Raw genomic sequence first — 23,836 nt, 5'->3', positions numbered from 1 at the left:
CTGCACCTTGCCTTTTTTTTTTTTTTTAAACAACATGGCTGACTTTCTAGATTTCTGTCTCATTCCTTTAACATCTAATGCTGTACCACAATCCAGGGTCTGTTTGTTCCTCACCATCCTCTGAGTCTTGCTGCCTCTCAGTGTGTGAGTGAGAATAAACACTATGCCCTGTGTCTAACTGGGTACCACATCCAACTTTTGTACACTGTCTGCACCTAGGGCTGAGTGGAGAGCCGTCACACTCTGCCCTCATGCTGGAGAATAGAAGTATCCACTAGCAAGGATGTCTTCCCTGCCCTGAGTTTCCTGCCCTGAGACAGTCTGGGGACAGAGGTGTCCTCTGTCTGCCTTAGGCACTCTGAGGAGGTGGGTGTGGTGTCATGGCTTTGCCTGGCTGGGGTGGATCTGGAGAAGGTGGAAGACTGCACTTTAACAGTCTGTTTCTCATAGAGCCCTACCCTATTGGTTAAACCTTATTTCAAAGGCCAATAATTTAGTAACTACAGTTTCAGATGATGTTTTTCTCTCAAGATTAACACAGAGGCCATGAGAGACAAGATTCTGTATACTTACGTATATAGAGTAGTGGGGAGAGTTCTTCAAAGAGAGGAGGAAGAAAGAAAGGAAAGAGGAAAAGAAAGATAGCTTCAGGAATTGGCATATGTATTTTTCTGTTTTATATTTTTTTATTTCTGTATGTCTGTGCTCTGTAGGCACACAGTACCTACAGATGCCAGAAAAGGGTGTCAGATCCTCTGGAACTGGGGTTACAGACAGTTGTTAGCTGCCACCTGGGTCCTAGGAACCAAACCTGGGTGCGCCATCAGAGCAGCAGTACTCTTAACTGTAAGGCAGCACTCCAGCCTGGCTCATGTGTTTATAAAGGCTGTCAAGTCTGAAACCTGTAGCACAGAACTCGGGGCTTATGTCCAAGGCAGGCTGCTGTAGTCCCCTCTTTCTAGGGGACCTCTGTCTTTCTCGAGGCCTTGCACTGGTTGCATGGTGACCCACTCATCTTTTAGAGTGTTGTCTAAATGTTAATCTCATCTAAAAAAGACCTTCCTGGCAACGTCTAGATTACTGTTTAAGTACCTGTCTGGGTACTGTGGGTTAGCCAGGATGCAAAAAATTAACCAGAAAAACCACAAACAAACCAAAGGAAACCACAGGACTGATAAGCTGGCTCAGCACCTTGCCTCCAAGCCTAACAACACAAGCTCAAGCACAGGAGCCATATGCTGCAATGGAATCAAAGAACTACTTCTATAACAAGTTGTCCCTGACCTCTGCATATGTACTGTCACATGGGCACACATGCACGCAGACACATACAACAATTCTAAAGTAAATGGTCACAAATAGCTAGATATGTTATGCTGTTTCAGAGATCTTAAAAAAAAAAAATGGTGTTTTTGTAGAGCTGTGGCTCTCCTGGGAGATCTTGGTACTTCTGAGCATTTGCAAAGATCTTAAACCTTTCCCAGGTGTGGAATCATGTACACAGTTAGGAATCCACTAAGGAGCCTCTGGACCTCCAGTTAGAATCCTTTTGATCTTGGTCAGTGTTGCATGGCCAGTGTCTTCTGTCTGGTTGTGACCTTTCTTATAAAAGCAGAACTTTTCCAGAAATACAGGGTCCCTGTTAGGACTGGAGCATCACCTGAGCACTTGCCCTGCATCCTGACTATAGATACAGACACAGAGGCTCAGAGAGGCTGAGTCACTGGCCTGATAGAGCACAGTGAATAAGTACAGAAAAGGATTTGAAGTCATGCTCAGAGAGCAAGCAGGCTTTGGCCAGTACCTCTGTCCACACAGCAGAGGGATAGCATTCCCTGAGGGAAAGAAGGCAGTTTGTGGGTTACTGGAGCTTGTGCTGTCACTATGCCAGTTCCTTGCTTTTGTAGCTCACCACTAGGCAGGTGTTGAGTATGAATCAAGCTCTTTAAAGGCTTGCTCCCCTTCTACATGCTACTCTTTCGGGGCAGCCCTTCCCAGGTTACAAACTGAGTGAGTTTCCTCCTTCCCAGCCTGACAGTCTCTAACTGAACTTAATCTTGACTCTGATTTCATCCTCATTGCAGCTGAACCGTGTGAATGGCACATCGTCACCACAGTCACCCCTGAGCACATCTGGCCGGGTTGCTGCAGTGGGTCCTTATATCCAGGTTCCCAGTACGGGGGGCTTTCCTCTCCCAGGGGACCCTGTAAAGCCCCAGTCTCTCACCATTGCCCCAAGTGCTGCCCATGGAAGATCCAAATCTGGTAAGTCACCCCAGTCCTCTCTTGGAGAGTGCGCAAGGAGAGAAGGGTATGGAAGTGGCGGCAGCCCTGCCCGTATGTTAGGGTCAGGCTCCGCTCCCCTTGAGGTGCCCATTCTCTACAATAACAATGACCCCAAAACTAGAACAAATTCTCTTTATTGACCTGAAGGTCCTCACTGTACTACAAATGATAAATTACAGGGGTGCATACAGCACAGCTTCTTTACCCCTAAGAACGACGGCCTTGGGGTCTGCGGCTAGGCAAGGACTGCTGTCCTGTAGGCAGATTGTCTTTCCTACTCAGTACCATCTTCATCAGTCAGAAAAATCCACAAACTTGGGTTGGATTGTGGATATGGCTGCAGAGCCATGGGTTGGATCTGCAGCACCAGGGGTCGGAAAATCCTCAAACACATTCTTCGCTCTTTGCAAGCCTCCAGCACTGTGTTCTCAGGGCACTCATTGCATGCTGTTCCATCCAGGCACAGTGCTCTGTGTGTGAGAGAATGATTATTTTTAAACCAACAGATTAAGAATTCAGGCTTGCCAGATATGGTGACATGCACCTATGATCCCAATAATCAAGAGAGGTAGGAAGATGACCACAAGTTCAAGGCCAGCTTAGGCTATACAAGGAGACCCTGTCTAAAATATCAGGGCTTCCTTATAATATAACTTTATGACTAAGGTTGGTCTGTATACACAGAATCAAGAATCTGTGTCTTGGCATATTAAATTTGTACTATTCTCCTGATATAAGGCCCATGTTTTGAATCTTCCTCCACCCCCTTAGGATTAGTAGCAAGTTTGTGATAATCTTTTTGGGAGATAGGGAATGGAAATTGTGGTTTTGGACAGGGTCTCATTGTGTGGCTCTGGCTGGCCTGGAACTCACTATGTAGACCAGGCTGGCCCTCAGTTTATAGAGATACTCCTGCCTCTGTCACTGGGATAAAGGCATACATGTACCACCACGACAGGCATTTTTGTGGCTTTCTGTTGTTTGGTACCTACTGTGCACAGCTACTTCTGCCATTCTGACTCCTGACTCCAGCAAAGAGGCTTTCCCCACCCTCATGGGCCAGAACCCCACTCAGACCTTTTTATGACCATGTCTTAGCAGTCAAATGGGTTCTGTGTTGACCCCCTCTTTGCAGCATTCATTGGCAAGCAGCTGTATGACTCTCCTATCCACAGTAAAAATGTGCAAATGTTCAGTGGCAAGAAATTAGTATAGCTATCTCTACTGAATCGGTTGTTAAAACTGCCAAGCTGAGAATACCACCCTATTTCCCACTCCCTGTTTAAGTGCTGTGTAGCCTCATAAGGTTGCTGGAAGATGCTTTTAACCTCAGTTCCTTCCGTTGGAGCTGAAAGCAGCTCACACAGTTTCCCTGTGTGAACCCAAGGTGGGGCCAGGATCTCAGCTGTGGAGCTAGGATGAGAGGTTCTCCTTAGGGGCACTCTGATCCATGGTTGGCTCTCCTGGTTCTGTTACACAGATGGCTACAGTAGATGCAGAGTGATCAGCACATGGACAGTGTCAGACCTGGACGCCAGGCCTGATTGCGGCTCCTCACACCACTTTGCAAGCCCTCTTGTAAACTGTACGTCATCTGACAGCCTTAGTGGGCACTTTTGATCATAACAGACTGAATCAACAATCATTTGTTTTTCCAAACTGACAAAGGACTGTTAATCACCCCTGCACTTGAAAACAATACTGAGGTGATACACCTACCTCTTCCAAGCCAGTTGTGGAGTTCTGAGTAGGGGCCCATACATGGCCATCCAGACACAGTTGGACACCAAGCGATAGATGCTGGCCTAGAAAGGGTTGTGTTATGGATGTGTATGGCAGAGGAGGATTGCTTATTTCTCAAAAATTAAGATGAACCGCTGGGCATAGTGGCACACAGTATGGGGCTGAAGCAGAAGGATTAAAAGTTCCAGGGCAGCCTGAGCTATATCGTGAAATCCCATTTCAGAAAAGAATCAAGAGTGAAGGAGATTTTCTGAGTTATTTATTAAACCAGTTTCTCATCCTAATTGAAGGTCTTTTGCTTAGTAGTAGAAATAAGTAGCTACCTTTGACATCTACCTTATCCTGAAGAAAAAAAGTTGTTTCTTAGTCCTCTCATGGCTGCTTCCCATAAAACTTGCCATTGCTGTGGGGTTTCTGAAGCTACTGAGCAGCCGTATTCCTATGACCCTGAGGGCAGAAAAATCCCATCATAGCCTACCTGCTAGCACCATGGATCTCCAGTTGGCCCTGCTTTCCCAGTAAGCTGAGTTTTACCTGAGTGCCTCTGTGAGTTCATGCTGCCCATACTCCAGTCAGTCACCGGCAGGGGAGTGAAGCTCACACACCTGTCAGGAAAGGGCCGACGGACTGTAGAGCAAAACGGCAGCTTGTGTCGAGCCCTGAGACGGCTCACCAGCCTGGCCTGGCCCGGGGGCCCTGCGACTTAGCACCGTCCTAGTCCCTGAAGGGGCAAAGCAGCCGGAGCATGCTGAGTAGCTTGCCCCTGTAGTACATACCATGGCCTGGCAGGCCCGGCTGGTTTGTACTACAGAGCATCTTGGAGCAGCTTACACTTACGCCTTGAAGCAGTTATGACAGATGGCTTACGTGCTGCTACTCAGTCTCCCCACCCAGGCTATTCCTGCTCATGCCTGGCTGCTGTGGGACTGGAAGTGGGCAGCCAGAGCTGCCCACCCCTGTGCCTGTCAGAGAAGGGAGGCCTAAGTCAGGGCATAACAGCTAACCCAGTTTCAGGTCACTTGGGTGCACCCCTTTTCAGTTTGGAAAGTGCTCTGTAATAAACATCTTTCTGTAGATTTCCTGGTAAATTGCGGGTGATGACTGGCTTCCTAATCACTGAAACAAAATGTTAGTTGCTGCTCCTGCTGCTACCCAATCATAAAGCACTTTGGACTGGCTTCTTGGGGGTCACAGATAACTTTAGAGGAGAATTCCTCATATTGAACAAATTGAAGAAATCTTATTTTAATAATGAAATCATACCAATCTCTTATGAAGTCAAATAAGTCTGTCTATGTTGCTGTGTGATTGTTTGTAAATGGTGCCTGATGGGTAAGTGCTTCTGTGTTCTGTGCTGTGGGTGTTGGACTTCAGCCGTATTCCAGTATGATGCAGCCTTGCAGCACAGCAGAGCTTTGCCACGTCAGTAAGTGGCCAAGGGATGACAGCCAAGATCACTCTTTGGGCTTATGCAAGGGTCTGTGAGCTTTTGAGCAAAGTAATAAACATGCAGGTGTTGGAAGTCCTAGTACTATTATTTGTTTCTGGCTCAACTAGTTTCAAGACTTTTTGTTTCGTTTTTACTTAAATTCTATGCTCTTTTCAAGCTAATGATGGGAACTGGCCAACATTAAAGCAGAATTCTGCTTCGGTGAAGTCAACTCAGATGGCTGGTGGAGACTGGAAGGACTCAGGCATGGAAGGGACCCTAAAACAGGGTGCCATCTCGAGCCAGCCATTGCCCTTGTCAGCACTGGGAGCAACGGAGAAGCTGGTAGGTTACCTGGCTTTAGTCACGGAGCCCCAATGAGTTTCCCTTAGTTCTGATCTTCAGCTCAAGGGTGTGAGGTATTGTGGAGGCAAGTTAGTCCTGTTAGAGTCCACTTTATACCCTGAGTCCTAGAGAGCCACTGGCCCTTAGGGGCCTGAGCATGCTCAAGTGCAGACAGATAAGGAGCCTGATAATGTCCTTTAAATGCTTATAAATCCTACTGTATGTGCTGTAAATGGACAGAAATATATTTAACCTTCCAAAGAGTAACTTCGTGTTTTCTTTGCAACTCCTAAATTTAGGGCATCGAGATTGGCAAAGGGCCACCTCCCGTCCCTGGTGTAGGCAAGCCACTGCCCCCAAGTTATGGGACCTATCCAAGTTCTATGCCCCTGGGCCCAGGATCAACAAGCTCCCTGGAGAGGAGGAAAGAAGGCAGCTTGCCCAGACCTGGTGCAGGCCCACCAAGTCGACAGAAACCTGCCCCGCTGCCCCCAGCAGGCAACGCTCCCCAGCCTGGCTCCTCACAGCAGATTCAGCAGAGGATATCAGTGCCACCAAGTCCCACTTACCCGCCAGCCGGGCCACCCGCCTTTCCAACTGGAGATGGAAAACCTGAACTTCCACTCACAGTGGCCATTAGGCCTTTTCTGGCTGAAAAGGGGTCAAGGCCACAGTCTCCCAGGAAGGGACCTCAGACTGTGAATTCAAGTTCCATATACTCCATGTACCTCCAGCAAGCCACACCACCTAAGAATTACCAGCCACCTGGGCATGGCACCTTAAATAAGTCAGTTAAAGCAGGTATGCTGCTGTGTGCTTTCTGAAATGGAAGTTACCCTTTATGAAGATCTGTCCTTGCATGCTACTTAGCATAAAATGTAATTCTTACCTAAAGCATAGGGTGTCAGTTTGGGACAGAAGTAAGAGACAAAATGCAGAGTAGTTTTGCAGTTGAGTCACACTCTAACTTCCTACCTGGGCATCCACCAATCACTTGGTAGTGAATCCATTACCCAGAAAGATTAGGCTTTTGGAATTTCCATTTTTTCCTCCTCCTCGGCTGTAACGCATGTCATTAGTTATCCAGTGACGGAGCAGGGGGCAATAGTGGAGAGGTAGACCTGCTGGCCATTGCCCCGCACCCTGGGCATGGGCCGTGTGAGGAGCGTCCAGGAGGGACAGCCTGGAGTGGGTGATTGCCTTCTAGGAAGGCAAGAGAGAAGAGAAAGCACAGCTCTATTTACCTCATGGGCCAGAGTTTCCCATCCTAGCTGGAGGAGTCTAGGGGTCAGACGGCTGCAGCAGCCAAACTGGTAGTTCGATTCTTGGTGTTTGCCTGCCAAGGACTGCCCAGGTAGTATGATCTGTGGGCACAGTTCTGACCACAGAAGTTCTTGGATCACAGGTCAAATGTGTCCTATTCCAAAGAGGTAAGTATCTCCTTGTTGCCTGAGTCATCCCGGGCTCAGATGCAGATTTGGTGGATTTGGCATTTTCCTTGGCCAAAGAACAACAGATTTCGATGGAATGGGGAAGCTCAGGTCAACAGCCTTTTCTTTTGAAAGAGCCCAGTTTTGGAAGCAAATACAAAGCCCAGTTTATAGGGAATGAGTGGAGGGTCTTGGAAGAGGTTTGCTGAGGATTCAGAAATCAGAACCTACCAGTAACCGTAGCTTCTATATTATCAAGTCAGTGCCAGGGAGAAGATCCTGTTACCGCAGCCAGGATGAAATTGTTCTGTCCTCTTTTTCTCCTCCAGTATATGGTAAGCCTGTCCTACCATCAGGGTCAGCATCTCCATCGCCCTTACCATTTCTTCATGGGTCACTGGGCACAGGCACGACACAGCCTCAGCCACCTTCAGAATGTGCTGAGAAAGAGCCAGAACAGGAAGGGTCCAGCGTGCCTGGAGAAGGCAGCACAGTGGAAAGCCTGCCTCGGCCACTTAGTCCCACCAAGCTCACCCCCATCGTGCATTCACCACTTCGCTATCAGAGTGACGCGGACCTGGAGGCTCTCCGCAGGAAGCTAGCCAACGCACCCCGACCCCTGAAGAAGCGCAGCTCTATCACAGAGCCAGAGGGCCCTGGAGGGCCCAACATCCAGAAGCTGCTGTATCAGCGCTTCAACACCCTGGCTGGTGGCATGGAGGGTACTCCTTTCTATCAGCCCAGCCCTTCACAGGACTTTGTAGGCACCTTAGCCGATGTGGACAATGGAAATACCAATGCCAATGGCAACTTGGATGAGCCTTTCCCTCCCCGGCCCACAGCCCCACTTCCTGATGAGCTTGCTCCATCCTCAGATGCCAACGATAACGAGTTACCTTCCCCTGAGCCAGAAGAGCTCATTTGTCCCCAAACAACTCATCAAACTGCTGAGCCCGCTGAGGACAATAACAACAATGTGGCCACAGTGCCCTCCACGGAACCGAGCTCAAGTCCTGTGGCTGAGGCTCCTTCAGAGGAGGAACAGGTTCCTGCAGCACCTCCTTCCCCTGTGGTCCATCCTCCAACAGCATCTGCGGTGGGTATCCATGCTAGACCAAAGCCAGGCATGCAGAAGTAGATGTGGGATCAGGACAGTCAGATGATCACAGGCTAAAGCACAGTACATGGTACCCTGGTAAGCCAGATGCCACTGACATCAGAGTGACAGACAGACTTGAGAGAAGCAATGGCCTCTCTGAGGAAGTCAGTATCGACACTGCAGAGAGAGGTTGAGACCATTTCAGGAAATCCACACAAGGCTTTCTTAGTGGGGTCTCTGAGCCACCACTGAAATAGCCCTGTGGCATGTCAGTACGGATGAGGTGCCTCCCATCAGTATGGTGAGGGGTGGACATCACCATACTCCCACGAGTCTTTCCAGGAGTAACTAGCAGCCTCAGCCAACTACTCCACTTGACATATGGCCAGGCCCTAGTAGGGCAGCCACCAGGGTTGCTCCCAGAAAACTGTTGCCTTAGTTCCTGCCACCCCTTCCCACAGCAGTGTCTTGGATTGGTCCTTACCTTGGGTGGGTGGCCTGATGCTAAAACACTTCCACCTACAGAGCAAACGGACCAACCTGAAGAAGCCTAACTCTGAACGGACAGGGCATGGGCTGAGAGTGCGCTTCAACCCCCTGGCTCTGCTTCTCGATGCTTCTCTGGAAGGAGAGTTTGATCTAGTGCAGAGGATCATCTACGAGGTGAGACACGCTCCCACGTGTGCTGCTGGGAGTTGGAAGGGCTGGCTTTCACACACTCTGTGCTCTAGGTGGAAGACCCTAGCAAGCCCAACGATGAAGGGATCACCCCCCTACACAACGCTGTCTGTGCTGGCCACCATCACATCGTGAAGTTTCTGCTGGACTTTGGTGTCAATGTAAACGCTGCTGACAGTGATGGATGGTGAGAACCCTTGTGGGGTGGGGAGTGAAAAGGCTCAGACTCACTTCTCCTACCTTACAAAAAGAAAGGATGCAAGTTCTAGAAAACTGAGAATCCTGGAGAAGCATACCCCTCATTCATTCCCAGAAAAGCTGTCATCAGCATTTTGCTATTTCTGTCCGTTTCTCTCCAGTTAACTGTTTATTCTTCATATGCCTTACTAGTATTGTAATTACTTGCTTTCCCTGTTTTCAGACATTCTATATGAAATACATGAATCCTATAGAAAGTCTACAAACAGTAACTTCAGGGTTTCACTTTGTTAACATTTAGGTGTTTGTGAATTTTGAGGTATTGGTGGTGGTTTGTTGTTTGGTTGGTTTTTTGAAACAGGGTTTTTCTGTATAAACAGTTTTTCTATCATGAAATTCTTTGTGGACCAGGCAGGCCTCGAACTCAGACATCTGCCTGCCTTTGCCTCCCAGGTGCTGGCATTAAAGGTGTGTACCATCACACCTTTAGATATTTAGGTGTTTGTGAATGTTTCTATATGCCTTCAGGATCAGGGCTCTGTTACGTGGCAGAACCCATTGGTCTGAACTGCCAGGGAGCTCTTACCTACTTTTGTTGTTATTTTTCAAGACAGGGTTTCTCTGTGTAGCCTTGGCTGTCTCGGACTTGATTTATAGACCAGGCTGGTATTGAACTCACAGAGATCCACGTGCCTCTGCCTCCCCTGGGTGCTGGGACTACCGGTGTGCACCACCACAGCTGGCTGCTTACCTGTTTTTGTAAGAGCTGGTAAAATGCACTTTAAGAATTAGGATGTGAGCCGGGTGCTGTGTCTTGGAGGTTTGTGTAACTATAAGCCAGGAGCCCTGGGTGTACTTGACCGTACATTTCCCCCTCTGGTTCTAGGACGCCATTGCATTGCGCGGCCTCTTGTAACAGTGTCCACCTCTGCAAGCAGCTGGTGGAAAGTGGAGCTGCCATCTTCGCCTCCACCATCAGTGACATTGAGACTGCTGCAGACAAGTGTGAGGAGATGGAAGAGGGGTACATCCAGTGTTCTCAGTTTCTGTATGGTATGTATGTAGGCCCCGGTACTTCAGCTGCTGCTCTGGCTAACTGGCACTGTGACCCAGGTGCTGGCCTCGAGTGGACCATGCTTAAGTGCTCCTTGCCTTTATACTCGCCCCAACATCTGAAAACCGTATTTGCATCCGAGTTATATAAACCTACAGTCCCGGCACTTGGAAAGCTTAGGAAGATTAAGCTGCAGGCAAACCTGGCCTACATGAGGAGACTGCCCTAAACAAAAAACCGGTCATGTTAGCGGGGTTCTGTCCCAGGCCCTCAAGAATGGGGTCACAGGAGTGGGAGTTGAGGGCCAGCAGGCAGCACTAGCACTGGCCTACACGCTTGCTGCAGGGTGCATAAGCTGAAGCAGGGCTGCTCCACGGACTATGATCTGGCTTGGGGCTGTCTGTCTACACACCTCAAGCATCTGGTGAGTGAAGGGCGAGTCCTAGCTAAGCTGCTGGAGCAGGTATCAGACATCTGGGAGCTCAGCCATGTCCGCAGTTAAGTATTCACAAGTCACGGGTTCCAATACAACTTGAGAAGCTACTGTGTTTGGCCTGATGGTACAAGTGATACAGCCAAACTGCCGTCTGTACTGAACTCCCACAGCAAAGTTCTTGGCATTAAAGAAGCTGGGCAGGCTCACAAGCCCTGGCAAACCCTGGTCATGTTGGGAAGAACTACAGTCACATACGCTGCTAAGGGAAAAATCCTTCTCAGCAGTGACAACATAGCCTCTGAAAGTCACAGAAGACACAAGGTACGAGCTGGAGTGTGCAGCTGCTGTGCTGCTACTCGAGGCCAGTCAGCTCTTTATCCAAGGGTTGCCCAGAGTTTGTTCTTGATGTAAGCTTTGTTTCACCTTTATCTCAGCTGGCATCCTCCGCCAAAACCTGACCATCCCTTTCTGGTCCCAGGGGTACAAGAGAAGCTGGGAGTGATGAACAAAGGCACTGTGTACGCTCTGTGGGACTATGAGGCCCAGAACAGCGATGAGCTGTCCTTCCATGAAGGGGATGCCATCACCATCCTGAGGCGCAAAGATGAAAGCGAGACTGAGTGGTGGTGGGCTCGTCTTGGGGACCGGGAGGGCTACGTGCCCAAAAACTTGCTGGGGGTAAGCACTTAGATGCTGGATGTCAGCTGGCCTTGTTTGCCTGTACAAAGACATTCATAGCATGAAGTTCGGTTCTGCTGACATCACGGCAGAACAGAACACTTCTCTCCAAGCCCCAGCAGCCTGCTCTGCCTATGGGCAAGCTCCTGAGTCCCTAGAATTATGTGGCTTTCTCACATGCTGGAGAACATGTGGAGGTTTAGAGACCATCAGGGTTACCTCACTCTGCTTTGCTCATGGTGAACTTTGGGAAGAACTAAGCCACCCCACATAGTTCTCCTTGACCTGAATTCCCCAGAGTGGGTGTAGTGGCACACGCTGTAATCCTAGTGCTTGGTTGCTTTTCATTCCGTTGTTGTTTTGGTAGTTTTGTAACTCCTTCCCTTTCCTGAACTGACAGCTGAACTCAAGGCCTGAGCAAGCATTCTACTGCTGAGCTAAATCCCAACCTCTGTAATCATAGTCCTTAGAAGGCAGGAGAATGGAAAGCTAACCACCAGGCTGCCTCTGCTCTCTACCCTAAGTGCTGTGATAAGCCTGGAAGAAGCTTCTTGGCAAATCTTCCCAGATATTTTGAACCTGCCAGATGCCAAGGCATGAACCAAGCGGGTGTTTGCACCTGAGGAGCTTAAGTTGTCAGGGGCCTGGCAGACAGTGGCAGGTGTGCAGGTGTGATAAAAATAGAAACAGGATCCTCTGGGTCAGCCAGGGTTAGGTCTGAGCAATTGTTCCTTCTCAGTCATCTTCTTGCCCTAACTCTTGTCCATTTCTTCCCAGTTGTATCCTAGGATCAAGCCTCGGCAGCGAACACTTGCCTGAACTCCCCCTGGAGTACCACAGTCTCATTTGTTCCCAGGAGCTACTGGAGAGGACTCCAGCTGCCCTGGAAGAACTGAAGCTAGGATGGTCTCATGGTGCTCACTTTAGCAGACAGTATCCACAATGTGAACCCCAACTTCCCAGGTGAGGCCCTTCTCCAGTCCACAGTAACTGGGAGAGGTAGTACTTTGCCTTCAGAGGACTGCATTTTTGCCAATTACTGTAAATCCAAATAAATACCCAGTTTCCAAAACACCCACCCCTTGTTGCCAGTAAGAAGTCCTGTAACTATGAACCCTGGCAGTTGCCAATGAAGATAAAGCTCTGACTGACTCAGCCTGAAGGCCCCTTATGTTAGATATCTCACCAAAAGCAAGCTGCTACCAGGTGGCTTTGGCTACCCTTCTTGGAAAGTCTGAAGCCGTCATCCTCTTGCACATCCCTCATAAAAATTTCTTTCCTTTCATTACCAAAGGAGCCCATTTGGAAACTGTTCTGTTTGGTTACCTGATGACCCTTGGCTGTGGCTATACTTGCATGCCTCAGCACACAGGGTTCTGATTCCTACAGCTTCTAGCTGCACAATGCCAATTTTTATGCCCCCTTTTGGCACGAGTTCATTGAGTGCAGTTAGACACAGGAGTCTACCATTAGTTTGGGGTATGCTGGGCAAAGCCACTTGGCAGACTGGGATGCCCATGATGTGGCCACGTTCCCAGCAAGCTTAGCTCTCTGCCCTGCAGCCTGAACTCTGTAGGCAGGCTTTTTATACACCAAGATTATTTTTCAACTAGGCCATTGGAAACTACCAGAATTGTGCCGGAACAATGTTTCTTCCTCATCAAAACACAAGCCTCTAGGCTTTATTTTTCATGTCAGTCTGTGCATAATCGCGTGTAAATCTGTGTGTAGGCTCTGGGAGCAGTGCTGTAGTCAGCTGCCAAGCATTGACTGTACAGGTGGCTGAGAAGTGATGCCCCGTGCCATCCCAACAACCACCGATGCTGTGTGATGTGCACAATAAACTGCTGTCTCACACTTGGCTGAGAGTCTTGTGTTCTGGATGCAGGGCACAAAGTGAGACCAGAGCCTGCAGTGTACTTTCAAAATAAGTTTTAATCATATACTTTATATACAAATTACTGTACAGTCATCTTAACAAAGTGAAGTAGTAAGTGAGAAGTAGGAAACACAAAAGTGGCATATAAAAAGGATTGTTCACTGCCCCAGATTAGTGAGTCTAGAAACAGACTAAGGCATTGTAAGCAGGCTATTGAGGATGGGCAGGGCCCAGTGCTAAACCGGGGGCCCGAGTGATCACCCCCTAACTTGTTTCTGTGGGAACGGGGCCACAAATCTCTGATGAGCCTGGGGATTTATAGAAACATGGAGTAGGTTATACTAGCCCTAGCTTAGCAACGCGGTAGTGCAGCTTCTCCCAAGGCTAGTTAAGTACCAACAGTGCACTGCAACGCAAGCTCTTTAAAGCGTTAATCAACCGTGTACATATTGCACTAGGTGAGTGGACACTGCTTCCAGACACCTGAATTGCATTTCCAAGCACACACAGGGCAGAACCCTGAGTGCACAGACAGGGGCAAGCAGCTTGGACTCCGTCGCTCTGAGCTCAGTAACCTTTGCAGTTACTGGTCTCGTGATTCATAAAGGAGCTTGGTGGCCTGTAGAACACCAAAAAGCATGATTGGTTTTGTGCCTTTTAGGGGAGTAACTAGGGACACCCCAGCTATGTGGCAGTCTTTTGGGAAAAACACTGGTCTATGAGCTCAGCTTCCCCCAACCCTGTCAATAGTACCTTGTGCATGGCTGCCAGCCATGCAGCAGCCTGCCTCTTGCTGCCATTTGCATCCTCTCCAGCCATCAGCCTCAGCTGTGTTGAAGCCTCTGCCCCTGGCACTGTGTACTGGAGGAACATTCCTGTGGCTCGAGTGCTGCCTGCTGGAGGGAGATGAGGTGTCAGAGGACCGTAATGCACTGTGTGCTGCTCAGAATGCAGCCTTTGGTGGAAACATGCTCCTGCTTCTGCAGAGACCCCAGGTGCACAGAGAATGGGGAAGGAACAGAAACTTGGTTTGTGATCCCCAGGATAAACTAACGGTACCATATCACTGAGCATAGGACATACGACACAGTCCTCTTCTCCAGCAGTCCCCAAACTGCCAAGCCTCCTATATTCATGCCATGCTCCTTCCCACCTTCAGAGAAACTGCAGATAGACACACAGCCAGAGCAGAACAGTGGAAGCTACTTTAGGAATGGTCTGGCCACCAGAAGATTAAGCCAGGCAGAGAGCTACATTCAATCTGGCTTCACGCCTGAGGTTGTATGTAGGCCACAGATGAGCCTATTGAAACCAAGGCCAAAGTTGAGCCAGTACTGATGCAGGATGATGCCACACTGCCCTGTGTCAGGCATCCCATGGAGGTCCCTGTTGGGGGTCAGCCTGCCAAGTCACAGCTCCAGGCTATGACCAGCTGCTCTAAGCACGGTGATTTTAATTTAGGATCTGCTTTAAGAGTAAACCACTTGAGAAACAGATGGGTTCTGCTAGGACCACGGCCAGTGGAGTGCACACTGCAGACCACAGTCAGGAAGAGGTCTGACTTCCTTGCCTGCAAAAGCTCTGGCTGAGAGGGCTGAGTCCACCCCAAGGCTTCTGAATTATATTCTAATTCAGAAACCTAGAAACCCGCCTGAAGGCCCCAGCTGAGCTGTCTTAGCCAGGCTGTTGCAGACCTTCCTCTGGGCTGTGCCTACTATGTCTACACCAGTTTTTGTAAATAAAACTGCTGAAATGTGGGCATGGCCACTGCTGGCTATGGCTGTCTGTGCTTCGTGTGGCCATCAAAAACTAACCCCAACTTACTAGACATGGTTCTGCAGTTAAGAGCTCTTACTGCACTTGCAGAGGGCCGAGGAGCAGTTCCCAGAACCTACAAATGGTGGCTCACAGCCATTTGCAACTCCAGTTCTTTCCTCTCTAAAGGCACTTGGCATGTACATGGTACACATGCATGTCCAGACACTCTTGATCTTTAGACTCCCTGGGAAGCGGGTAGCGTGGATGTGAGAGTGTCTGCATCCCCATACCCTGCCTTTGGTACTAGGGCATCTTCACCCATCTTAATGCTCCATGCACCTCCCTGTTTTACTCATTAGCCAGGCCCCTCTTATTGCTACCTTCAGAGACTGAGATGGAGGAGCTGAGAGCCAGGGGTCCCCGGAGGCCAGTGTCTGAGTGAGGCAAGCTACTGGGTGTAGTGATGAAAGCTACCGCCCTCTGCAAATGCCTGGTGCCCCATCAGCAAAGGACTACCCACACACCAGACCTCGGCACACTGAGGGCTACAGTGACAGAATCTGTCAGTTCTTGCACAACTTCCTGGGAAAGAGCTGAGCAAACTTACTTTGTTCTGTGAGGACATTTTCACTCATGCTTTATAGGCTCATATGTTAAACCTCGTCTCTCTCTTAATCAAAAGTGACCCCAAGTTTCAGAATCCACCCCAAGGGATAGGAGCAAAGGGGCTGGAAGAAGAACAGATATCACAACATGCTGGGAGGAGTGACCCAGGGAGGATGGAGGCTGACCTTCAGAGGCAGGAAGGCTCCCCAGGAGGCTGGTGTAAGTGAATGTCTTTTTCTATTTGAAGAAGGTAGGCAGGCAGTGCAGAGAAGAAACAACCGAGAATCAGTCAGAAATTTGACCTAATGCATCTTGCTTTCAAACTGAGGTTCAGAATGGGCGATGTGCGCCCCAGCCAACACTGAAGCTCACCAAGGAGCTGAACTGAGCCTTGGCTGCACAGAGGTCCACCAGCACGCTTCCGAAACAGCCACCCCCACAAACCTTGTCTGGAGCTTCAGTGAGTAAGATGGCCTAAGTACCAGGAAACGATGGACACAGCAGGCAAATCTCCCCTCATTATCCCGCTCCACTTACCTGGTGGATTCTAAAGTTACTGACTTAACACAAGCCCCAGTGAAGAGCATGGCAGGCCATCTTGGAGTAAGTGTAGTACCTCCTGTTGCCCACATAGGCACCAGACCCCTCCTGCTAAGGAAAGTCATGTACCTCCGGGAGTGAAGCCTTCTGTGAGAATCTGCACAGTACAGATGTGCGCAATCTCAACTTCATGATGGCTGTCTCCATCCAGAATCAAGCATCTATAACCAACAAAAGGGATAGTCTGAGACTGAGGCCTAAAGCATGTGACAACACTGCTCAGTGCTGGTGGGCCTTCGGCTCTTACCTCTGGTTGCTGGAAAGACGACAAACCATGGTCTCAGGTTTCTCTGAGTCCCCAAAAGTAACGAGGAAGGTAGCTCCTTGGAAGAAAACAAACAAACCACACATGACCTACTTACTGCTTCATCTCCCTGCCCCCAGACCTGTGCACTCAGGACATAAAAGCCTTCCTCCTCCATTACCAGACGGAAGAGGGCAGGCTGATATAAATGATACAAAAAAGCTTTGTACCAGCTTTTTAGAGTCCCTTTGGTAAAACAAATAGGCAGCAATGAATCTCAGGTCTCAGAAACCTAGAAAGGCACTGCTTTGGGGCTAGAGAAGAGGGCCTGGAATCGGTTCCCAGAACACACATCGTGGCTCAGAGGGGCCTTAACTCGAGTTCCAAGGGAATGGTCGTCCTCTTCTGACCTCTGTATTGGCATGAGGCAGGCACATGGTGTATGAGACATCCACGTAAAAGGCATCTATGCACACAAACTGTGAATTCTGTTACAACCTTCAAAGAAGGAAAGTAGGGGAGGTCATCAAGTCCCAGAACGACCGACAGTAACTGTACTCTAGAGCAGAGCGGGCAAGGCCAAAGTGGCAGGAAGAAGCTGGCCCTCACCTGCGGGGTACATACAGGCCCGCAGCACTGAGAGGCTGTACTGCTTGGCAGGGTTGTGGGAGACAGGCACCACCCCCAAGAGGACTCCCTTCTTGGGTGTGGTTCAGAACGGCCATCTGCACCTGCTACAGCTTGTCTCCAGGCCTCTTCTCTGAGGGCCATGGTCACACAAACTTGATTACGAGTGACAGCCTTCCATCTGGGGAAGGTGCTGCTGGCCCCATCTCCCTATCGATCTGATGGCAGTGCCCAGTAAGTCAGACATCTTAGAACATTTCCATTTCTGAAAGTCGGCTCTCGAGCTACTTCTAAGTAGAGGAGGGCAGGATACACCATCTTGGAGCAGGCTACATCTTACATGACAGCATGTCCATTCGCCATGCTTACCACTTAGGAGCACCTTGAGCTGCTTGTCGTAAAACTCAGCCTCGCGGTGGGACACCAGGGCACACTCAGCACACTGGCGCACTGGGTCCACGAAGCACATGCGCCGAAGCGGCACCTTCTGGCTGCAGCACCTGTCGCAGAAGCACTTCCCACAGCGGCGGCAGTGGTGCTGATGAGGGTGAAGGTTGGACGGTGAACAGGGTCAACACGATGCACCAGCCCGCCCTGCTAGCCAGTACTCTCAACCCTGAATGCACTGCGAGCTATGGGCCTCTTCCACACACACCTAGTTTATGTACCCAGCAGAGCTCTGCCTCACTTGGAAGAAAAGGACCAAAGGAACATCTTTGTCTCTGTCTCTCTGCAGGGGTGTGGGTGTCTCGGGATTGAACCCAGGGCCTTGTGCGTTCTAGGCAAGCAGTTCAATCACTCAACCATAATCCAAGCCTTCAGCTGCTTGCTGGCCAGCACAGGCTGACTCTTGAGTACTTCCTGTCCCAGAGCTACACCAGTGACTGAAACAGTATCAAAATGGCCTATAAGATCCAGTCCCTCTGAGGAATTGGGCTTTCCCCAGAAAGAACTCAGTCTACTGGGCCCAGTCCTACCCCCGCCCTATGCTGCCACAGCCTCAGCTTACCTTTCTGGTGATAAAGTCAAACTTGGCGTCACACTGCATACATCTCGGACACTAGAAGGGAATGTGACACAGTATTATAATCCAGCCCTGTCACTTGGTTAACTGCTGAGGCAGGGCCAACAGGGGTCAGGAAAGCTGCTGAGAAAGCAAACTTTCTGCCAGCCAAAGCAGCCTACCGAGGCCAATTATGAAACAGCAAGGCAGAACAGCCCATCGAGTTCAGTGTGTGGCTCAGAAGCCAGACAAGATTGGTCAAGCCACAGCCCAAGGCTCTAGGTTAGGAGGGCACCCTTAAAGCCTGCAGGAGTCCTAGCCAACCCCTGGCCTGAATGCCTGATGGTCAGTGTTTTGTGGGGTGCAAAGGCACACAGTTTGACTTTTTTACAGGAGAGTTCAGCTCAAAAGGGTTGGATCCCTTCACAATCTGGGCGCAGCTCATTCTGGCTGTTTTAACCTTCATCCTGTTACAGGAGCCAAAGTTCAGTGCTGTGAAATGAAATGACATTCCATAGCAGGACATGACCCACGCGGGGGAAAGGATGTCAATCCTGCTTTACGTACAAAGGAAGGTACAGGGACTCTTCTTAGGAAGGATGCTCTAGATAGCTGAGACATAAAATTGACTCTGAACGCATACTCAACTGGGGCCTATAAGAAAGAAGCTAGAGCAGAACACAAGATGAGAGAGGTCCAGTGTGGCCTGGAATGTCCCGAAGAGGCTTACTCACACAGAAGAGAGGCAGAAGGCTCTGAGACTGGACTTGGGCAAACAGTCTTCTGTGCACATGGATTTGCACACATGCAGGCAAGAGAATGGAACTGACTAGGATGGCATGAAAGGCCCGGGGATAGGGTGGTGGCTGCACAGCTCAACAGTGAACAGAGCCGAGTCTGCTCACAGTGCTCACTTGCCTTCCTCTGCTGCTCCTTTTGTCAGAAATGGAACAGGCTGCTCTCCAGAGTCCACGTCCTGCTTGAAGTCTCCCACCCCAGAATTCAGTGACACTGTAAATCCTGCCCTTGGGGGCGGTTTCAGAGCATGAGCCACAACAGAAAACTAAGCTGATCAGTAGCCTCTCCAGACGACCCAGTGCCGTCAGATCCAACAGACATGTATGGCGTCTTCAGATGCTCTGGGGACTTCTGCCAAAGGCCAGCTTTGACCCCCAGCAGTAAACTGAGGCAGGACATAGAGCTGGTGGCAGAGGCCAGGGGCCAGTAGCTTCTGGTGTCTCGGGCCATTACTGCTTAAAGCTGGCAGGAAGCTCTGAACTCTTTGAACTCTTCAGAAGCTAGGGCTGATGGCACCTGACTTGGGATGCCACTGGTGGTGGTCACACAGTAAAGAAATGGAGGAAAAAAACCCAAACACCCACACGCATGCATATAGAAGAAGCAAGGCAGGCTCCAACAACCTTTTCTCTCTAGTTCTTTCTATACTCTCTAAGGCAAAGTTCTCTACATAAGACGAAAAATTACCTCATAGCCATAAAAGCAATCATCACAAAAATGGATAAACTTGTTACACGAGAGGGAACTACAGCAGGATTATTGGTCACATGCTTTCCTATCAAAATTCTCACCTAACCGAACATTAGCTATCTTTTAAAGCAATGTTTTCACCTTCCGTCCTACAAGCTCATTGCTCATTATAAGTTTATGTCATAGTTAACAAGATTTTTACCAAGAAACAGGTCGTCTATCTTAGTCTTATTTTTGAAGTCCTGAATAGTTAAGCTAGCTAATCATCCATTCTCTTCTTATAATAAAATTGCCTGTTTATTGTTCATGGCTTTTCTTATCACGTTGCGTACTGAGACTTGCGATCTTATCCCCGGACCGAACCTAGAGTGAATGGTTTCCATGACTGTAAGTCTGTCCCAAGCCTATTATTATTCCTAGTGCAGTTTATGTGCTTGTAATGCATGGAAGATTACTGAACTACTTTTCCAACCTTTGCTAGTCTACTTTTGATTCTAAAACTTTTTTTTTCTCTGAGAAAGTTTCTCTGTGTAGCCCTGTCTGTCTTGGACTCACTTTGTAGACCAGACTGGCCTCAAACTCACAGAGATCCATTGGCCTCTGCCTCCCAAAGTGCTGGGATTATAGATGTGCACCACTGTGCTGGCTAAGCTTTAAACTGCCGTTTTCGTTTTTCTTTTTCTTTTTTTGGTTTTTTGAGATAAGGTTTCTCTGTGTAGCCTTGGCTGTCCTGGAACTCACTTTGTAGACCAGGCTGGCCTCAAACTCAACAGAGATCTCCCTGCCTCTGCCTCCTCAAGTGCTGGGATCACAGGCATGTGCCACTACACCCAGCTTCTATCAACTATCTTAATATTTAACTTCTTAAAAGTACCTGGCTGGAGAGATGGCTCAGAGGTTAAGAACACTGGCTGTTCTTCCAGAGTTCCTGAATTCAGTTCCCAGCAACCACATGGTAGCCCATAACCATCTATAGAGAGATCTGGTGCCCTCTTCTGGTGTGCAGGTGTACATGCAGGCAGAACACTGTATACATAATAATTTTTTTTTTAAGTACTTCAGTCAAATCAGGAATTGTTTAAAAATCATTATCAGGAGTCATAAAATCAATTATCTAACAGCATTATTTCATGAAAGTGTATCTTCATGTTTAAGTTTAGGAAGTTTTCCCCACAGAGTGGGCTAATACCCAGGAAGCAATTACACCAGACTATAGGCAGTGAGGGTCTCCTCTGACAGTCACACCAGGCCAGATATGTGAGGAATGAATACAGGAATGACAAGCATGGGAAGGCACAGCGGCAACAAGAAGCAACAGCAGGTGAAGCCCCTGGGGCCGCGCCTCTCCACGGCACACCCATCGCAGCACGCACAGCCGTGGGCTGTCTCCAGGAAGCTCACTGTTCACTGCAGTTCTGTGTGGTGCCTGCCAGGCCTCAATCCTGTGGCCAACAGCTGGTTACTCCAAGGGTCACTACATTTTCTCCACAAACTCATAGATCTGTCAGAGCTGCTGTTCCCAAGACAGGATTCAGCACAAATTGCTCACTCCACACTAGAAGGCCAGATCATAGAGCAGGCAAGGACACAACCTTTAATTGTGAAACAAGTCATGCTAACTGGACACCGGGAGCTCACTAGCCCAGGACACGGGTGAGCAGGTCAGGAAGGCTGGTGGTGCTGAGGGAAGACCTGCACCCATCACATGTAAGGACAGAAATGACCTGCACTCAGGAAAGCAGGCCGACCAGGAGAGAACACCTGAAGAAAGTATGCAGAGCAGGGCAACCCAGATCCAGCCACGGCGGTGCTCCACAGACTGCTCAGACAGTGCTTAAAACACTCCTGGTGGGAGCAGGAGACACGGCTCAGCAGTTAAGAGCACCCGCTGTTCTAGAGGACCTGGGTTCCGTTTCTAGCACTCACATCAGGTACCTCAAAACCGCCTGTAACTCCAGCTCTAGGGAAATAGAGCTCTTCCGGCCTGTGAACATTGGCACTTACACGCACATAATTAAAACAAAAAAGGTTTTTAAAGCCTCATGATCACCAAAACCTCCAAGTTTTACATGTATACAAGCTATCTGCCCGGGGTGCCCATGGGATTGCAGCCTTTCTAGTCTCCACTGCTGGAGCCCTGGGTACTGTTGTTTTCAAGACAGGGTTTCTCTGTGTGGCCTGGACTCACTTTTTAGACCAGGCTGGCCTCAAACTCACAGGGATCCACCTGCCTCTGCCTCCCAGAGTACTGGGATTACAGGCATGCACCATCACACCCTGCTTCATGACTTGTAGGAGCAACACTGAAACACCTTGGAAGGACCCTGGAAGGAGGACTAGAGTCCTAAGGAATGGTCACAGGATTTCTTCCGAAACATCCCAGGTGAAGAGTGCTACCTGCTGAGCCTCCCCGCCCAGCCACTGGAATGACTGCCTTCCGCTGTGTCTGCAGTGCCCAGCTGGAATCACATGTATTCACATGTGTTCAGTGTATGGGTGATTTTCCTAGCACAGAACATCTGGTGGCCATCAGCTAGCCAACTCCAAAGGCAAACAAATTCCAGGTCAAGGGAGGGGCTTGCTCCCTGAACTAGCTTCCTGCAGGCTTTAGGAGGGGAAGTGTGTGAGATGACAACACTGACAACTTCCCTCAGAGTGTCCCCAATCACACCCAGATGGCTCGTAAACCTGCCTCTGGGGGAGTAATGCCAGCCAGAAACAGTGCTAATCCATGGAAGTAGAATGGAGTCATAGATGTGATGAGCTATGACAGACTTGTCCTGAGTCCAGTACACTGTTGCTCCCAGCCTTAAAGAAGGTGCCAGCGATGCTGAGGCATGGCCCCTTTGTGTGGGAGGTATTGGGTATGCCTACCATGAGTAGAGATGCCAAGATTCCCACACCAGGGAGCACCAGCCACGGAGGGAGGTGGTGACCTGAAAACAATTGTCCAAACACTAGAAAGTTTCCTGTGAGATAGGGCCTTTCTCTTCTTGGTAACTAAGAACAATGCTGAATATTAAGGACCCACAGTGGGAAGTGAGAGAGGGCTCCCAGCATGGAGAACTTCCTCTCCCTTACAGTAAAAAGGAAAACAGTCAGAGAACACCAAAAAATGTCTTAGATAGCAAGAGATGGAATAAGATACAGCCACAGGGGCTGGAGAGATGGCTCAGAGGTTAAGAGCACTGGCTGTTCCTCCAAATCCCTGAGTTCAATTCCCAGCAGCCATATGGTGGCTCATAATCATCTATAATGAGATCTGGTGCTCTCTTCTGAAGTATAGGCCTTCATGCAGGCAGAAAACTGTATAAAGAATAAAAAACTGTATAAAAAAAAAAACAGGTGAAAAAAAAGATAAGAAATGACCACAGCTGTGTGGTGGTGGCACATCTCTGTAATCCCAGCTCCCCAGCTCTTAGAAGGCATGGGTAGGTGGATCTCTGTGAGCCAGCCTGATCGAGAGAGAGAGATCTAGAGCAGCCAGGGCCGCACAGAGAAACCCTGTCTCGAAGAAACAGAAGAGATGGTCATACTGGACCAGGAGTGGTGGTGCACACCTTTAATCCTGGCACTCAGGAGACAGAGGCAGGTGATCTCTGTGAGTTTGAGGCCAGCCTGGTCTACAAAATGAAGTTCTAGTACAGCCAGGCCTTCACAGGCCTACAATCCTGTCTCAAAAGGAAGTTTTATTCACCTGTTTCAACTGTTGTCTCCGAGGCTTACTGCGCCTGACTGCTAACCTAGGCCTAGTCCTGGAAGCTTCTAGCCTCGGTACAATCTAACCTAGGCCTAGAATGTTTTCAGCCTCTGAGATTTACTGCTGAACAAGCTCACCTTTTCTTGTTCTTCCTGAGCACTCAGCTGGCTGGTTCAACCCAGCTCTTCTGGCTCAAACTCCTCTCCCAGCTGACTTCTTCAAACTGGCTTTTTCTGTCTTCACCTGTATCTTGTTCCCTCATTCAAGCTTCCTGTAAAACTCTTCTGGTAAAACTGCATTACCCTTACATAGCTTCCTTTTCCTCACTCTCCTCGTGAGAGTTGGGTATATCCTATTCTGTCAAATCTGATTCAGCACTTTCTTTTTCTGCCACTCAGACAGACATCACTTTCAAACATGAGAGCTTCCTTCTACAACTAACCTTATTTTCACTGTTCGGGATTAAAGGCATGTACCACCATGCCTAGATCTAAGCTTTTCTTTACCTGAAACTTGCTCTATACCAGGCTGGCCGTGAACTCAGATCTGCTTGCC

At 49.1% G+C, this 23,836-nt stretch overlaps 2 protein-coding genes across 9 annotated transcripts in view; one reads left to right on the top strand and one right to left on the bottom strand.

Moving 5' to 3' along the window:
• Positions 1-13,237, top strand: part of Ppp1r13b (protein phosphatase 1 regulatory subunit 13B) — a 69,449-nt gene extending 56,212 nt beyond the window's left edge. For 2 of the 4 annotated variants that reach the window (XM_060388224.1, XM_021655990.2), the window contains exons 9-18: positions 2,085-2,265; positions 3,767-3,871; positions 5,637-5,803; positions 6,103-6,604; positions 7,563-8,329; positions 8,858-8,995; positions 9,064-9,197; positions 10,095-10,261; positions 11,177-11,376; positions 12,154-13,237. In XM_060388224.1, coding sequence (XP_060244207.1) covers positions 2,085-2,265; positions 3,767-3,871; positions 5,637-5,803; positions 6,103-6,604; positions 7,563-8,329; positions 8,858-8,995; positions 9,064-9,197; positions 10,095-10,261; positions 11,177-11,376; positions 12,154-12,195 — 2,403 coding nt within the window. In that variant the 3' untranslated portion in view covers positions 12,196-13,237. The remainder of the gene's footprint in view (positions 1-2,084; positions 2,266-3,766; positions 3,872-5,636; positions 5,804-6,102; positions 6,605-7,562; positions 8,330-8,857; positions 8,996-9,063; positions 9,198-10,094; positions 10,262-11,176; positions 11,377-12,153) is intronic. The other 2 variants (XM_060388225.1, XM_021655991.2) reach the window with 1 other exon arrangement.
• Zfyve21 (zinc finger FYVE-type containing 21) overlaps positions 2,404-23,836 on the bottom strand; it is a 30,094-nt gene continuing 8,661 nt past the window's right edge. The window contains exons 2-7 of one of the 5 annotated variants that reach the window (XM_060388243.1): positions 18,100-18,150; positions 17,460-17,628; positions 16,467-16,542; positions 16,289-16,380; positions 14,009-14,151; positions 2,404-2,756 (exon numbers count right to left, since the gene is read on the bottom strand). In XM_060388243.1, the coding sequence (XP_060244226.1) occupies positions 2,724-2,756; positions 14,009-14,151; positions 16,289-16,380; positions 16,467-16,542; positions 17,460-17,628; positions 18,100-18,150 (564 nt within the window). In that variant the 3' untranslated portion in view covers positions 2,404-2,723. Of the gene's footprint in view, positions 2,757-13,293; positions 13,875-14,008; positions 14,152-15,804; positions 15,857-16,288; positions 16,381-16,466; positions 16,543-17,459; positions 17,629-18,099; positions 18,151-23,836 lie in introns of those variants that run through there. The other 4 variants (XM_060388241.1, XM_060388242.1, XM_060388245.1 and 1 more) reach the window with 4 other exon arrangements.

The sequence above is a fragment of the Meriones unguiculatus genome, chromosome 7 (assembly GCF_030254825.1).
Source record: "Meriones unguiculatus strain TT.TT164.6M chromosome 7, Bangor_MerUng_6.1, whole genome shotgun sequence".
Classification (NCBI taxonomy): Eukaryota; Metazoa; Chordata; class Mammalia; order Rodentia; family Muridae; genus Meriones; species Meriones unguiculatus.
Note: the sequence above shows the minus strand (reverse complement) of the source record. Positions and strands in the feature narration are given on the sequence as shown.